At 30.2% G+C, this 17,891-nt stretch overlaps 1 protein-coding gene across 1 annotated transcript in view; it reads right to left on the reverse strand.

The window, feature by feature from the left end:
• LOC148282892 (histone-lysine N-methyltransferase SETMAR-like) overlaps positions 1–12,544 on the reverse strand; it is a 118,983-nt gene extending 106,439 nt beyond the window's left edge. The window contains exon 1 of the mRNA XM_088224368.1: positions 12,454–12,544. Coding sequence (XP_088080494.1) covers positions 12,454–12,544 — 91 coding nt within the window. The remainder of the gene's footprint in view (positions 1–12,453) is intronic.
• Between the last annotated feature and the right edge of the window lie 5,347 nt (positions 12,545–17,891).

A 17,891-nucleotide genomic window follows, 5' to 3' on the forward strand; every position in this document is an offset into this window, starting at 1 on the left:
AAAAAAATGTATTTATGAAATATTTTAAATAATTGATAAAGATAACATAATATACCTTGCTTTTTGATGGAATAAAATTATCAGTTAATGAATGTATTATTGTGTATAGGAATTTGTTCATTGGCTGACATTATTATCGAAACAGAATGAGAATATTTTTTGTAGGCCCTGTCTTAAAATTTTTATTCATAAGTTCGAATCATGTCGCTCTAAAAAAAAGATGTATATAAAATGATCAATTTCAGCTCATTTTAGAAAACTTCTTATTATTCGTTAAATAAAAATTAAAATATTAAAACAATTATAATAATGAACACTCAGTGATATAAGTACCAGTAATGTCAAGACAATGCAAATTTAGAAATTACTTGTATCATTAAAAAAAGTCTATTACTAAATTTTAAAAATTAAAAAATATCTTGACGATTCCACTTCAAACCTCTTGAAATCTTACTTGAAATAAAGTTATTTGACAATTTCATTTGAATCGTATTCCGTATTACCATTAAAAAAACAGTTAAAATTGACCGAAATTTATTAATGATCAGTAGTTATAGAGATAAATATAAACAATATATCCGCTGATCAAAGTCGCCTTACGATTTAAATGTCGCCCCATTTTACGGTCGCCATTTATTTCAAGGTTGGCTAGAGAGAGGGAAAAAATCATAGACAACAATACGCGTCGTTTCAATATCTATTCGGTATTACCAACATTTCAAACAAATGCACGATTCGTGGTGTACTGTTGGGTGGGTTTGGATGATCGAATTTATTACCAACTGAATAAAATAGCTTTTATGAGATGTTGAAAATAGTAAACGAAAGTTATGAATGAAATTATTGATTATTAGAGCTTTTATAAACACCAAAAAGTCTTTGAGAAATCCTTTATATGTACAATATGTTAAATCCGATATTCCTCCCGGGTGATAATACCCTATTGTAACTATGCTTTGCGACTAAAAATTCCACGAATTGCTTTTTCAAACGGATTTTATAATTATTTTTTTACTTTTTGCAAATTAAAATTTCGTTCAAAAAAATAAATATTTGAATCCGAATTCAGTTAAAAATCCAAATAAATATATTTGAGCCACTACGGTCTAACGAATAAGTAAAAATGCGCTTCAAATAATTATTCCGTTACAGCGAAATACTTCTAAGAGAACGAATAATTTATTACGTTAAATTGTCCTTTTAAAATGGGTGTTTTCAATGCTTGGTGGCATATTTATTTTTACATACCTTTCTTTGTCGTACGTTAGTCCACTTTAAAGGTTTTTAATGGTATTATACAACTAGGGTACTTATTGATTTGTAAGTTACTTAATGTCATTAGATATGTATATAAATAAATTACACGTACAAATGTTCACCTGTCCTTTTTTATGTAATGAAGGGAAAATTAAAATTATTTTAATTCTACAGATTGAGGCAAAATAATATTACTCAAAACAAAACGATAAAATTTAACCGACAATGTCATACATACGAAAATAGAGATAAAAAAAGATAAGAATACTTATGAGGAGAAAAATGTAGTCGCAAAACTCAGTTTACAAAAATCAAAACCATACAATGAGTTACCTTATGAAACAAAAGAAATGCGAAAAATTCGAAATATTGCAAATCAATTTGAATACAAATTACGTTCTTGATAAATTTTGAGATTTAATGTAATGTTATTAAAAGTTTATTTTAGTTTTTTAGATGTTATGAACTTTCATAATAAATAAATATGACTATTGAGCTGTCGTATTATGGAATTTATTCATATATATATATATTTATGCAAAATTTACCTTATGTACGTTGGACTCGTGCGCTACCGATTTATAAATCATTCTACTAAAAAAACCATAATGAAATACACAATATTTAATTTCCATTAAAATAAGTTGACTGTAGGACACACTCTGAAAAAGAAATTAAATGTTTATACGCAATGTTTAATAGGTGCCTAAAATGTTATTTGTTGCAGCAAGATTCGAGCTTTCTCGTATTTTAAGTCACAAAAAATATTTCTTGTAATATTATAAAATTTTATGTCGTATACAAACGTAAGTCGTGTCTTCAAATTTAAACAAGAGCCGGCGCAATCATCCATTAGGTTTAAGCTATATTTGGCGTAATAGAACAATGGTATTTTTTTATTTCGTCTGCTGTTTTGACGCCCCATTGCATCCGTTCCCGTCGAGGCTTGCAATTAGTTGCCTTGGTGCACTGAGAGGGGATGAGAAGAAGATTGGGGAAGGGTTGGGAAGAGGAGGGGGAAAACTGAAGTGCATTCCAGCGGCCTCAGTGAGGGTAGAATATGGCCGCTCAGCAATTTGTGCAAATATTTTAATGATATCTTGCTGGAGACCTGATTCCGGTCCACGAGATTTGCAAAGCATTTTTTCAGTGAAATCTGATATTTAGTGAATTATGATCAATTCTTTCTCCACAAATAAACATCTACACGATACAATTTGTAAAGTTGTGTCCCTCAACTACCTATGTGAATCTAAAATAAATAAATAATATTCAGGGGAAGGAAGTCTGATACATGTTCATTTTTCAGTACTTTGGAGTAGACTCAATAGACTGTTCAACTGGTCAAATTCGACTTTCTTATCAATCAATAGACTTCATACTTCCGGTAATGAGTACATGATGGTGATGCATTTCATAAATTAAAATGAAGTACAATACATAAAAAGTGGCCATTGTTTTATACCTTATTGGTTTTGAGAATGACTAAGCTTGTACCTACGTAATCGTTTACTTCTGTGTCATTAAAAAAGATATCATTTACATATTATTGAAAACAAATAAAGAGGTAATTATGTAATAAAAGGTTTATAAATTATACAATTTTTCGATAAATATTTATGCACTTACATAATAGTATTTAAGTCATTTGACATTGAAAGATACGTTTGTATCTCAAAAGCATAATCAAATTAATACGTAACGGCGTTTCGTATTACTAATAAAAAAAATCTTTTTTTAGTTTCGATTTTTTATATTTGTTTACGGTAGTTCTGTAATTTTTTATGTCAGTAATTAAAAAAAATGTATATTATTCAAACTTTATATGTATGGATATTCTATTCCATTTACACCGTTTACATTTACAACTTACACCGTTTGATTCGACAAAATACACAGCAAATATTAACATATTTTACATTTTCAATTAATCAAAAATATTTTTTTTGAACATTAAAACAATTTGAAAAAGAAATAGAAATTACTTCAAAAAAATGATAAAAATATACTCTATGCTATGGGGAGAGAAGAGAAAGAACTGGAATATTCAGATAGTGACATTTTAATCGTGATTTCAATATGAACAATGAAGAGGCGTCTCTGGCATTAGAGGGTAGATTATTCCACAATCAAGCAGAATCTACTATGAAAGAGAAAGCAAAAAAGCTGTAAATTTGTGGGTATTGAAAGGGTTCTTTCGTCACAGGAACGAAGAGATAGCCTCTGCTGTAATAGAGGATGAAAAATCTCTCTCAGAAAAACAAGTATTATTTTGAAAAAATAATAAAAGTGATAGAATGTGAACAAATTTTGATACTAAGATTAAGATACTTCATTGTTTGATACTAAACCAGTGTAATTGTGTGCAATATTCGGTCAAGTGGTTGAATTTGCAACCATTAAAGATAATACGTATACAGGCAGATGTAATGATTTTTTAAAAATATTTATCAAAAAGTATATAAAAGAAAAAAGAAAGATCAACTTTTTCAAAAAGAACTGTATTCTGATAACATTATTTCTGAATTGATATTATCTTCTTTGCGCTTTTATTTTCGATTTGACTTAATTACAAATTTAATATTTTTTGTTTTTTTTTTTGTCTTCTCTGTATTTTGAGGTCTCTTAGTTGCAATGCAAATAAGAAAATAGTGAGCAGGAGAATAATATGTAGACCTTATAATATTCTGTGAAATATTTCTTTGACGTAACGTTTTGTCTGTCTTAGTTGTAATATTGTATCGTTATTTATCAATACTTTTTTTATATTTTGTTATTTACATACATGTTTAAGTATTCATTTTTATTAATTTTAATTAGTTTAGCATCATCTAATGAAAAAACAAATCTAAATAAAAAGATAGTGCTTGCTAGTCTGGATTTGAAACGAAAAACCTCTGTCACTTTTAAAAAGAGTAAAATAAATCAATGAAAAAATAAAAAAATATTTTTCTTTTCCTTTTTTCACATTCGTTTCCAAGGGGAGCGTGTGTACTGTGTACATCACCAGACGCCTTCAGGAGACCCTATCACTTGCCAGCACTATTGACTCCTCCCACGTCATTCCTGGGTTTTTTAGTTCCACCGAATAAAGCCTAAAGATCGTCATCGACGGCCTTATAGAATGGTGGGAGCCCGTAAGTCTGCAGAAGAGGCTATTTGATTTAAGCCTGGTCCACCGCCGCACCCTCAAAACGCTAATTGCACAGAAAAAAAAATACCTACACATGTTAATTTTCATGATACAAAATAATTATTTTAAAAGTTCATAACTGTTTAATATAATAGTTTTCATATGTGAAAGGCAATAAATGATATACTTTATAATAAATTAAATAAAACAACTTTGTTTTTAACCACTTTTTATTGAAAAAAAATTCCACCGACCGGTTTCAAAGCAAACAAGTTTCTCCGTCAAGGTTTACGTATTCTTTTTATAAATGACATATTTTCAAAAATAATTATCTAATTCCCTACCATCAAATATTAAACCGGCTTTCTACACAACTAATAACATTGTTAAAAAATCACAAAGACAAAGTCCATAAATATAATAAATCTGGGATATACTAATTAAATTGCAATGATTACGATTCAATCTACATTGGAAAAACTAAAAGAAACTTTAATATTAGAGTAAAAGAACACTTAAGATGCTTAAATAATAATAATTTTTCGGATTTCGCAAATCATCTGATAGAAAATAATCATTACTTCAATGAAGACACTGGATTAAAAATACTTCAGGTTGAAAATAAAATATTACAATTAGACAACTTAGTAATCTTAGAAATTAAAAAAGCGATTCATAATAAGAAAACAATAATTAATAATTAATAACCAAATAAACAATATTTCTTTTAGTCCTCTCCTGTCTAACTTCGAAAATATTGATATCAAATTACCACCCGTGTAAGAAAAAACCTATTTGATTTATTGGGTCCACGTGTAGTATTTAGTGAACATGATAAAAAAAAAAAGAATCAATTCATTAGTTACGTAAACCTTGACGCAGAAGCTTGTTTGCTTTGAAACCGGTCGGTGGAAAAAAAAATTAGTGGTTAAAAACAAAGTTGTTTTATTTATTTTACTATAATAAATAACCACAAAATTAGTGCTTCAAATATAAACTTGAAATACTTTATATTTAAATGAAGTACTTTATATGAAAGATCTGTTATTCGCATCACTATTTGAGTACCTACTTTATTTTACTTATTCACCTACAAAGACTTAACATCGAATCACTTTAGTGGTTCTTAAACAAATTAACTACTTCACGGCAGAGAAATGTTTTGACACTTGGCGGTTAATTTAAGCACATGGATATTTTACAAGCCGGGCCAAGTTTTCCCAGGCAGTGTTTACTTGTTAAAAGTCTGAGAGTTTATACTCTTAGATACGGAACTTTAAACGACAGATTTGTGGATGTTAAATGATACGGGACGCTGAAGTGAACACTTTACTAGCGGTTTCCATCAGGACTAGGAGAACGGGCAGAAGCCATAAGCGTGATTTAGAGGGGCCAGAACTGCCCCCAAAATGAGGTGTTTAGCACGATGAAACTATGTAGAAAATAAGTCTCCAGTTTTATTATTTTTAACAATGTGAAAATGGACTCTTTAGCCAGCTTGCAAAGAAAAGTTCTTAGACATAACAGTTTCGTATATATTTCAACATTTTTGGGAAGGCAAAATTATGGAAGGACTTGCAAACTATTTGAATTGTTTGAGTGATATATTACAACAGAAATAAAGAACATTTTAGAGAAGGTAATATAGAAGTCTAGGAATCTTCAGGGCTTATGATCTGTTTTGGCTTGTTTAAGTGGCTACTTTACACACTGTGTGACATTCACTATTAGCCCATATTCTAACATCTGTATTCCTTCCATTCTTTCATCTGTTGATGTTTGTTAAGTGAAAGGGAGTTGAATCCAGTCATTGTCTACAGAAATTTGGACAAACTCAAAATATTGTTTTTTTTATAATTTTTTTTATAAATATTGATTTCATTCATTCATTCTCAACTGGTCCATGAAGTAGTTTAGAAATTGAAAAAATAAGATTTTCAGGCGTTGCCTAGTATGTTGGTGAAATAATTCGGTTAGATAAATCTTACCCGCGTAAATGAAGGTTTCAGCTCTTTAACTTCACAAACATAAATAGATTAAAGAATTGAAGGACCACATATGTTCCAATATGGGCAGAATGATGAATGTTACACAGTGTGTAAAGTGGCCACTTAAACCAGCTTATGACAGGTCATAAGTCGTGTTGATGCCTAGATTTTTTTACTACCTTCTCTAAAATGTTCTTCATCTCTGTTGTAATATGTTTATATAAACAGCTCCCCAGGGAGTTGAATCCAGTTCTTGTCTACAGAAATTTGGACAAACTCAAAATAATGTTTAAAACGATTAAGACGGAACTGCCGTAAAGATAAGACAGTAGAAAAGATACGCCTGAGAAATAGTCACTAAGTTATGGTCATGTAGAACGAACGGATGATGAAAGAATGGTAAAGCTAAAAATATTGAATAGCGAGAATAAATGATGATGTAGAACGAAGATGACCAAGAAATACAAATTATAATAATATATCAAGGCATGTTTTATATAAATTTCGATATAATAAACGAAAGTACGAGTAATAATACTAAAATGGAACTTCGTAACAGGGAATATTCAAAGGAATAACCCGCTAAGCCTCTATTTTAGAAGCTTGTCAAAAGGGGGGAAAAAGATTATGAAAAAGAGAATACGGAAGAAGGTTATGAAAATACTCCACAACACCCAGACTAATTGAGAAAAAAATCTTTGTGGGATTCTTTTCTTGCGACTTGTGGGAATCAAACCCGCTTCGCCAGTTTCACAGTTGGCATTCTAACCAATCGCGAACAGAACTTAAAGTTAATAGAATAAAGAAGTGGTCAAGAAGTTCTGAAACGGCAAATATTAAAGTAAGTGATATTGAAAGATACGAACTATGACTTGTGGGTACCGCTACCATAGTCAGTTTTATGATAGCTTTGAACAAAGAACAATCGTTCACTGTTTGCAGTCTGGAGTCAGGACAATGAAAGAAGGTTACTGGTCTTTATTATATAATACTAGAGTTCAACTGACGTACCAATATAAATACAAAGAGACTTAATTTTTATACAATATGTGTATTTTTTATGTTAAAATGAATAAAAGATCATTAATAATCCACAAAATCCCCAATAACTAAATATTATTATTCTTTTTACATCTTTAAAAACAAAACATTTTTAAAAAAATATAACCGATAACATATTTGCTATATTATTCATCATCATCATCATCATCATTCCCTTTCCGCACCTAATTGTGCATAGGGCACTGCATTAGTTCACCAATCGCAGCGTATCTTGATCATTTTTTTGTTACATGAAGATAAGATGATCATTCTTACGCTTCAGGTACCAGTCCAGGGACTATGAAATATTCTGGTGTGAAAACACCCTTTTTCAAACAAATATTTTAAATCAACTATGCCGGAAATTAAACTCGATACCTCTTACTTGGTGGGCAAACGCGCTGATCATGGCACCGCGAGGTTCATAGTATTATATTATTCAACAGGGGATAAATACACATCTAAGCATAACGTCGTTTTCTTTTGTCATCTCTAACTCGTGTAGGAGCTTCTGCATCAACAAGCGAAAATCCCAAAAGTTAATTATTGTATAATATTAATACTCTAGAATTGATTGATTGCGTTTACCCTTTATGCTCGCGCACAGTAATTTTAGCCTTATTACAGTGGTATCTACGCTAAATCAAGGTCATTTTTGTTTTTGATAATTGTTTTTACCTATCTGTAATCTTTTTAAATTACTGTTTTTTTTTTTTTTTTTAATTACTTACTAACCAATATTTTTACGTTTAATTGAATTATTCCTGTATTTTTTTGTGGTTTTCGTAGCATTATTTTGAGTGAGAGATTATTCTTTATTACATTTAGATTACTCTGAACAAAAAAAAAGTGAGGCCCCAAAGAGACGATACTTCTAGGTGACCGAGATCCTTATCAACCACGGTGCAAAGAGCCGAAAACTAAGGCCCATAGGGCTGATAATATGAGGCACGGAAGGCCAATTTCATTAGCCTTAAAGGGCAAATTCTCTAGCATATTGGCTGCTGTTTAAATGGTACTTAATACGACAATGCGGAATAAATGTGTGTGCAACTACTGTTCGTTAATTTGATATTTTATTTAATTTTGTAGAAAGGTCAATACACATGAATTATTTTATGAAGCTGTCATAACAAAATTAAATACATAAATTAAATACATTAATTATGTCAAATACAAACCTAAGTAAAACACAGGGCAAAGATTAAAGTGTCATGGTGACAACATACAATTAAAGTTTATTTTTATTTGTTTCGCATTTTTGTTTCAATTTTATTTTATATTATTTCAAACACTTTCCAAGCACAAGAGTATGACTTTTTTTGACAAGTTCAACCTAAATAGGGAAGCTTAGTGTTTTTTTTTTGTTTTATTATGTTTCGAATTATCATCGCCATGAATGTTTTAAAGTTTTGAAATTTCAAAATTACTCAACCCCTGAAGTTACTATCGTGAATTATCCTGACTGGCTTTCTGGAAACCGGATATCTATCACAACATAACTACGGTGTAGTGATTGGTGGATATGGAATAACTAGTTAAAAGTGGTTTATTTTTTAAAATTTTATCACACGTTTTTAAAAACGTACACTATTTAATTAAATGCTTTTATTTTTACCGCGTGTTAAAAAAAAAAATTGCATCCAAGTTCCCACAGTACAGAATTTTTTCATCGATCTTAATTTTTCTTTATGTATGTTTTGTTATTGAAAAATGTTTTTAATAAAAAATAAAAAAAACTAAAATAATTATTTTACAATGGTATTTTTACAGAAAGTTTATTTGTTAACCTTTTGTTTTTTTCTTCTTTTCACTGACATTCTTTAAAAAATTTGTTGTATTGAAACAAACGCTTTTCACTGTGGTGGAACTTACAAATTTACTGAATTAGTACTTTCATAACGATAGCGTGCTTGCGTTTCACGAGTGTAGTTAGTGCATTAATTATACCATAAACAATAGTTTTCTCTAAAGTAGCGAAGTAGCGAGGAGGAGTATTCTAGTATTTGTAGATCGTATCGCCCTGTTCTGGACAAACACCACCCGCCAACCAACGTTTGTGGTTCGAGGTGGCCAATAAGACCTATGTCAACAGAACCATTATTCCCAGCCAAACTTGCGACTGTTTGACCCGAGAATTGTATTCTTAACAATAGACTAAATGGACCCTGCCTTGAAGATATTCCAGCAAAAAACTAATATCAAAGATTGCTCTAGGTAGCATATAGGGTGATTCAAACTGCTCATACTAGACTTACTAGCCAACAAACTTAAGCCATAGGGGGAAATATTTTTTTATGCGAGGGTAAAATTGAGCATTAAATTATGCAGCAAAGTTTCTTGAAAATGAACAAAAAAATTTTTTTTTTATTTCATTAAAAGCTCCTTTTAACGACGTCACTAGTTCATATAAATCGACCAATGATAAGAGAGTTGTGGGAGATTTTCAGCTAACTTACCGTCAACGGACAAATCGACAGAACTGACCGAGAAGAAGCGAAAGAGAACTTGAGGCATCACGCGCGGAGTAATTTCAGAAATACAAAAGTTTAAAAAATCATAGCGGTTAAAATATGATACATAAGACTGAAAAAATTTGGCTTAGTTTATAGTCTATTATCAAATAAATGTTTTTTTTTTAAACACTGAAGTTCCTCGTTGGCAATTTTGTATTTTGTAAATAGCTCTTTTTATATTATATTTATTTATAATTTTAGTTATTTGAGAAATATTATAAGGTCTAGTCATGTTATGTCTTGTCTGGTTGGTGTAATCATGTGCTTTTTCGGATTTATTTTAAAATTGTCTCTAGTCGCTTCCCTAGTTCTTGTATGTTCAATAGACCATATTTAACAAAATTGAGTTATGAATGCGAAATCTTATTACGCGTCCATGTAGCTAAAGCATTTTTCTTTATTCCGTTATTAAATCGTATTTTCAGCTATTTTTAAGTGCCAATCTTCAATTACTGATTTTACTTATTTAACTTTAAAAACCAAAAAAAATGTCTTTTGTAAAATTTGCAGAATGGTATATTGAACATACAAGAATTAGGGCAGCGCTGTGTAATTTTTCAAGTGGTAAAGTAAGTTATTTAATTATAAGTCATTTAAGTTTTTAAGTCAATTGTATAGTATTTTTTGTCTGTCCTACGTCTGTCTTTGCTTTTTTAATGTAGCAGTGTCACTGTCTGGTATTATATTTGTGTATGTCAGCATTTTCGGATAACGTCATTGTCTTGTATGTTTCTCAGTACAATTTCAGATACAATTTTCATCGTTTTAATTATTTTTATTGTTTATTATTATTTCTTCTTCCTCTTCTTCGTCGTTTTTTTTTACTTTCAAACCTAAACAATAAGGTAGAAGGTAATAAAACGCAAATAAGATATTGTTAGAAATATAATATTACAACCAGTAATCTTCTTTTAAAAAAAGAGAATATATCCTATAAAAAGAGGTTTTAACTAAAATATTTCAATAAAAACTTATTTTTTAAAGTATTACCGACAGCATAATTTTACGTTGAAATAAAAAAAAGTGTCACAAAAATGCATGTGATTTAAAATGCTTGTATTTCTTTTCAAAATCAAAAAATTAAGATTTTGCTTCGGCCACTTTCGTGTTCAATTTATTATCTTAAAATTAGTACAACAAATTTTAGTTCAATATTTAGTATATACCTAAGTTTAGTCTCAATTTGAAATGGCGTAATCTGCTGGCCTTAAATCAATAATATTTTAGTCACATAAAACTTTTAAGTATATTTTTTAATAGACCTTTAAAAGTTATGGTTTTTATCTAGTTTTCGAATTTTTTATTATTGCGCGATTAAAAAAAAATCGTTTTCTAATGGCAAAATCGTTTGATTTCCTCATTTTGCATGCGTTTTCCCACACTACAGTCTTAAGTCTTGTATCTTGTGTAGACTCGTAGTTAATCATATTCTCACAAGAGTTAAACTTTTAGATAAACTCTAAAATCATCATTTGTTTTTTGCATATAATACCGGAGTTGGAAAATACATTAGAAAGGGGAATTAAAAAAATTAGATATTCACAGGACTTATCATCATTTATTATCATCTAGTTACAGGTCATTAGCCCTTTTAATGCATTAAAACCAAATTATGGAATGGGATATATTAGAAAGAAATAGACATTAATCAACTAATCTTTTAATCGTTTCGTTTAACGTTTTTTAAGTTTGTCCAAATTTTACTTTTAAAATATACGTGTGCAAATAAAAAAACATAAAATGAAATCAATAACAGATATCCACAAAAATACATTATAGATAAACAAATTGCAATAAAATAGGAATTTGTGCGTGAGTGAGAGAGGGAGAGACGGTGGGTGAGGGTCTGTGTGTGTGTGTGTATAAGGGTATGTACCAGGGTGTTAAAGTGAGGATGAAGGGGGGTGTATATGTAAATAAGTATCAATTTTGTCTTGAAAAATAGAGAGCATAAATTAGTATTTGTAAACATTATAAAATTGCAAAATTAAGACTCTGTAAGAATAATTGTTAAATAGAGTATGTAAACGAACATAAACAATGTGAAATATCATTGAAAGACTAGCATTAAGTTCAACTATTACAGTTTGAAAATAATAAAATAACTCTTTGCCCATTTTGACAAAAACGAATGCATGACAACATGACGTGTGACGTCAAAGTGACGTAACGCCAACTGCGAGAGTTTTGTGTGTGCTCGTTTTTAACTCGAAAATTATTAATGAAAATATGTTTTATATTCATTAATATTTATATTATTAGAATCATAAAAATCTCCTTATAATACTAAATATTTTTTCAACTTTATTCCCAATTAGTTCTGGTGAGAAAACAAATTCCCACGCGGGGGGGCGAGAAATAGCAAGGAGCGAAGCCCTAGGGCTTTTACAAAATTATTTAGTGGAGTGGACTGTATATAATTTAAATAAAATAAGTAAATTTCCTTGATATGCGGTATGCAGTGTCAATCGGTCACAATCCCAACAAATGAGATGAATTAGTAATGAATGCCACTAACCTGGTTCATTTTTTATGGAATTGCTGTGGTCTGACTGGTCACATGCAAGCGGATCATCACTAGGGCTGGCCCCCAATCTGGAGCCCAACATTGACGATTAGTAGAAAAAAAGTCTGTGATGCGGCACACGTTCAACGGAATAAACGTGCGATTCACGACTCGAGGTCTTATTGTGGCGTGTAATCAAAGGATACTAAGGTGGGAAATAAACAGTAGTTACTGATACAAAGGATGTAAAAGTTGTGACAGTACTTGAACAATGCATACTCACACAATTTGCAACCAAGTTCAAACAACATATTAAAAAAAAATATTGATCCTAACATTGGGAGAGCGGTTAATGTTACATAAATATAATGTTGATACCCAGACTTCCATTTTCACTTATCAAAGAAGTTTTCCATCTTTGTTCAAATGTTTCTCAATTTCGCTAATTTGATTTTTTATCTTATTAGAATATTTCGTCACAATTTAAAGCTTTTTAAAATATGTTAATAATGTGAAAAGTGTGAATAAGAACTTGTATTTACATAAGTATACATAATGTTACCAATAGCGGTTATTTAGGTATCCAAAGAAAGGATTTTGTATTGGGAGAAACCCCTTCAGATAAAACAGATATATAATAATATTATTATTTAATCTTTTGTGTAGCATTTCATTGTACTGATTCAAATACTAACTCAACCTAATTTATCGTTTACAATTTACTTTTACAGCAAACGATTGGTAACAATTGGTTTTCATATCTTTTGTGTCAAATGACTTACAATAAGCATATTATTGATATTTCATAATAAAAACGGATAGCGGTATTTGCGTATAATTAAAAATTACGTCAAAAACTTAAATTAATAACTCGATGTGATTGGACGTTTTTAATTTCATTTAAAAAATCATTGCCATTTTCTTGCATGCCCTAAAACAACATTGCGTAAAATATTGTGAAAACATCACCTAAACGTCCTAAACCATGAATACAAAAAACATCACGATAATCAAAATCCTTTTATGATCGTTTCCGCACATAGTGGTGCATAAGTCACTGCATTTTTGCTCCAGTTACAGCGTATATAGATCATTTTAGTTGCATCAAGGTAAGGTTATCAGTTTTTCACTGCAGGTGCCAGTCCAGGAATATTAAAATAATGCACTGTAGAACCACCTTAAAATCAATATTTCACATCCACCCTACAGGATCGAACCCAAGACTTCAAGAATAGTAAGCGAACGCGCCAACTACTCTACAAAAAGATGAAGTTTTTTCCACTCGATTGACTTTTTCAGGATTTTTATCTGAGATTAGCCATCTTGTCAAAAACTGTCAGATCTGAATCAAAAACTATCTGCCCGGACACAGAAATTTTAATTTAATATTATTTCACCAATCAAGAAATCATTTATTTATTTTTTATTTCCTTCATTGGCCTTCACGTTTGAAATTTTTAATTCAATTGTATCTGAAAACGACGATGCCTATCTATTATAGGCATATCTACCTATTGTAGATATCCTACGTAATTGCATGTTTGGACATAATCTATTGTACCTACCAATATTCTCATCGACTGACGATATTTACTTTTAAGATATAAGGCGCATGAGTTTCTATCAACAATTTTGATATTATTCTTATAACACAGTTGGTCGAAGGAATTGCTGACGAAGAACTTTTCGAACCCCGTGACCATCTACATAAATATAGAACTGATCGAGACGTCCATAACAAACACGGTAAAAAAAAAAAGTGCAGCATTAATCGGAATCCATAAAAATCTAAATGTCCAATCACATTCGTCGTGTAAATCGAATACAGATAATGTATGAATTTCTGTAAAAAAAAAAAAAGTTTATAAGTGAAAATTCTTGATGGAAGTTCATTGTAATTAAGTATGTAAATAAAAGACGAGTGGATACTTTGATCCACAAATTTGGAATATCCAGTGACCGGTGTTATCGCTTTCGCGACATTTTCGAGACATATTTATTAAGGAGTTCAATAGATTAGATAATTCAAAATTATATGAAAGTAAATTAAATAAAGTTATTTTTATCTAAAGGATCGTTATAAAAATTTGTTAACCCGAATTTGTTAACCCGAAATTTTTTTGATAATGATCCTTAAGATAAAAATAACTTTATTTCAATTACATTCATATAATTTTGAATTATCTAGTCTTACCTCTGTTTTGTTTAAATACATTGAACTCCTTAATAAAGATACCAGTCTCTAAGGTCTTGCGGAAGCGATGAAACCGGTCACTGGATATTCCGAATTTATGGATTAAAGTATCCCTCGTATTTTATTTATATAATAGATTTCTACAAACTCTAAAAAAGTCATTGTTTTTGTCATACCTAAATCGATGCACTTGTTAGAGAAAAAAATGAAACAGTAGAAATATTTGATTGATTGATTTGGTGTTTATTTTGAAGAACTCCACATTTAAACTTATAATATTATAAATCAAACACTGATTTGAGTTTACTGAACACTTTATTTTATTTTTACAAATATAAAAACAAAAATTTCGTGACAATTATTTCGCCTGACATTCGTTTGAAAATGCCCTAACAAGGCTAAACAATTGTCAAGAAATTTTTGTTTTTATTTTTGTAAAAATAAAATAAAGTGTTCAGTAGACTCAAATCAGTGTCTGATTTCTAATATTATGAGTTAAAATTTTTGATCCTAATTAGTTGTATACATAGACGACAATAATTAATTTAACGTATTTTCATTGAGGTATTTTTTCAGCCTAGATGTTATCGGAAAAGCGTTTCCTTCCCAAAATATATTTCTCAAGTCACGCGATAAGACGAACTTGCAGAATGAATTGAGCCATTTAACGGAAATATTCCAAATACCATTCTCTTTCTTTGTAGAATTTAAGGAGACAAGGATTACATTTATTCCAAAGTCTAACAGAAGAACGTTTGCTCCAACATTTTTCAGTGCTTAAACGGTGGGTTTTTTGTTAGGAATTTGATCCGTATTTGATCTTTGAAGTTCTAGAAATACACATTTTTAAAAATCGGTTCAAAAACTTTCCTAATTTTTTTTAGTTGAGGCCTAGTTCAATCTGGATTTTGATCAAATATTTGACGGTCTCTTCTTTCATAGACTTACGTATGTGATCTGCATTGTATTATAATAATATTGGGCAAGTTCTCAAGCACGGATCGTTTCTGGTTATATCATCATATGCAAGCTTAGTATTTATTTAATAAATGTACAATTTTGTGATACAATAAATAAAATTACTAACGGAAAAAAATAATATGCAAAAAATCATAGAATTGATACATTTTTTATCAAGCAGATCTATGCAGAATGCATGTCTTAGACCAGAGGTTCCCAAACTTTTTTGTGTCGTAGACCCCTTGCCATGTTTTTCGGTTTTTTCTAGACCCCCTACTTACCTGATATTGATTTTTCATAAATTTCTAACTGTAGTGAACTTTAGTGTTAAAAATTTAAAGTTAAAACAAATGTTAAGTTTTGTACATTTATTAATTGAATTTAAATTAAAACTACTCAAAATAAAATTTTGTATATGTTATATAAAATAATCGTAACATAATATAAACATAACATAAACTAAGCAATAAGTAAATGTTTTGAGTGGGAAGGATGAACTTGATGCTTTAATAATAAATTATCAAAATTTGGCGTCAATTTTGTCACGTTTAATCTTAAATCTCCTCGGCCAATGATGTCCAATCTGTTACTTTTTTTCGTTAGGAGATTGATAAAAGCGCTGAACCCCCTTTCTACTAGGTATGACGATGGAAAGGAAATTAAAAATTTCCTCGCTATATTCCATAATACAGGATAAGTAACGGGAATGTTTTTTTGCAGCCAGAAGTACAGAAGTACTATCAGTGTATGTTGAGATGCACTATTGTGGACCCCCATTTTCATTTCATGGACCCTCAATTTTTTTTTCGTTGACGTAGACCCCTTGCAGGTTGTCATAGACCCCTGGGGGTCGATAAAGACCACTTTGGGAATCACTGTCTTAGACTTAGAAAATTTTAATCGACAAAATAAAAAATTGACCTGATGACCCTTTAATTACCTTTTGGTTTTGCAAAAATGTCACAGTGAAAATAAGTTCCCTCTGCCGCCATCTTGAACCATGATTTAGAGGAAATAATTTTGAGGTCAAGGAAATGTGGATTATCTCACAAAAGGATTTTACGTGTTATATGAAATCCATTTTCTCATATCACAAGGTTCCCCGCAGGAAATTTAATTACATTCAAGCAAGCTGCGAGATTATGATTTAGGATATTTTCTCGGGTGGGTGCTTCGCCCCCGGAATTCCTACATCACAACACCTACTAACGTTGTATGTTATTTAAAAACCATATCCCAGGTTAAACTTACAATTGTTATTTTATCTTTCAACGGTAATCTTATGATGTGTTTCAAAAGATTCGAGGCTCTAATTGGCCAAATAAACGAGAAACAGTATACCGTTTATACGTATTTTAATTACGCGCTGATCTCGAAGAGGATCCTTATTATATCACAATTTAAAATATTTTAAATAAAATGATTAACAAAATACTCGTAGGTGAAGGGTTTTGTTTTTTTTAAAAATTTATTAATTTATTTATTTATATTTTACTCTTACAAACTATACACAATAATAAAAATAATGTGACCTCGCGGGTTACCCGTGCCGAGGACACTAACTTAATAAGCAGAGATAATAAACAAAATATTCAGACTGTTTTAAAAACGAGGTATATATGTACATACCTCTATAATATTTATATTACAAAACGCACAATGAAAATAACAAAAACCTAACATAAGCTATACACTTGTGGGGCAGTTGATTCAATATTGGTTTGGGCGAATGAAAGAATCCATTTTACTTCTACCTAGCTCCACTATCTATTTTAATTGATTAACGTATTTGTGAATTATCCCATAAATTTCGATTGAATACAAGAGTTTTTCGATTTTACGTAAACATTTTAACGTTTTTTTATGTATAAGCGTCGTAAATAAAATTAGTATGAACCAAAATTTTTTTCAATAGAAAATGCAGTTACAAAAAATGTATGTCGATAAAAATAGGCTACGTTTTATTGCTCTAGAGAATATAGAGATTTATCGCTGGCTCTCGAGATCTCTGACATTTATTTACAATTTATCACTCTCCTGAATCGGAATGTGATACACTTTTATTGGGAACAATAAAGAAATGTGTCGCTGATCGGGAAGTAACTTTGAAGAAGGAAGAAAAGATGAGAAGAAAAATCTGTTAGATTAGAGAAGGGAGATATCTCACGCCCAATGGGAGGAAGAAATAAAGGTGACAAAGTGACAGTCAGAGAGAATCAAGTGACAAGAACAAGATGAAAAGTAAGGAACATATATTAAAAACAAAGAGCATTCCACGAATTTCATTAACAAAAAA

Source organism: Micrasema longulum, unplaced genomic scaffold, assembly GCF_059751315.1.
Source record: "Micrasema longulum isolate JH-2025_06_02 unplaced genomic scaffold, ASM5975131v1 h1tg000280l, whole genome shotgun sequence".
Classification (NCBI taxonomy): domain Eukaryota; kingdom Metazoa; phylum Arthropoda; class Insecta; order Trichoptera; family Brachycentridae; genus Micrasema; species Micrasema longulum.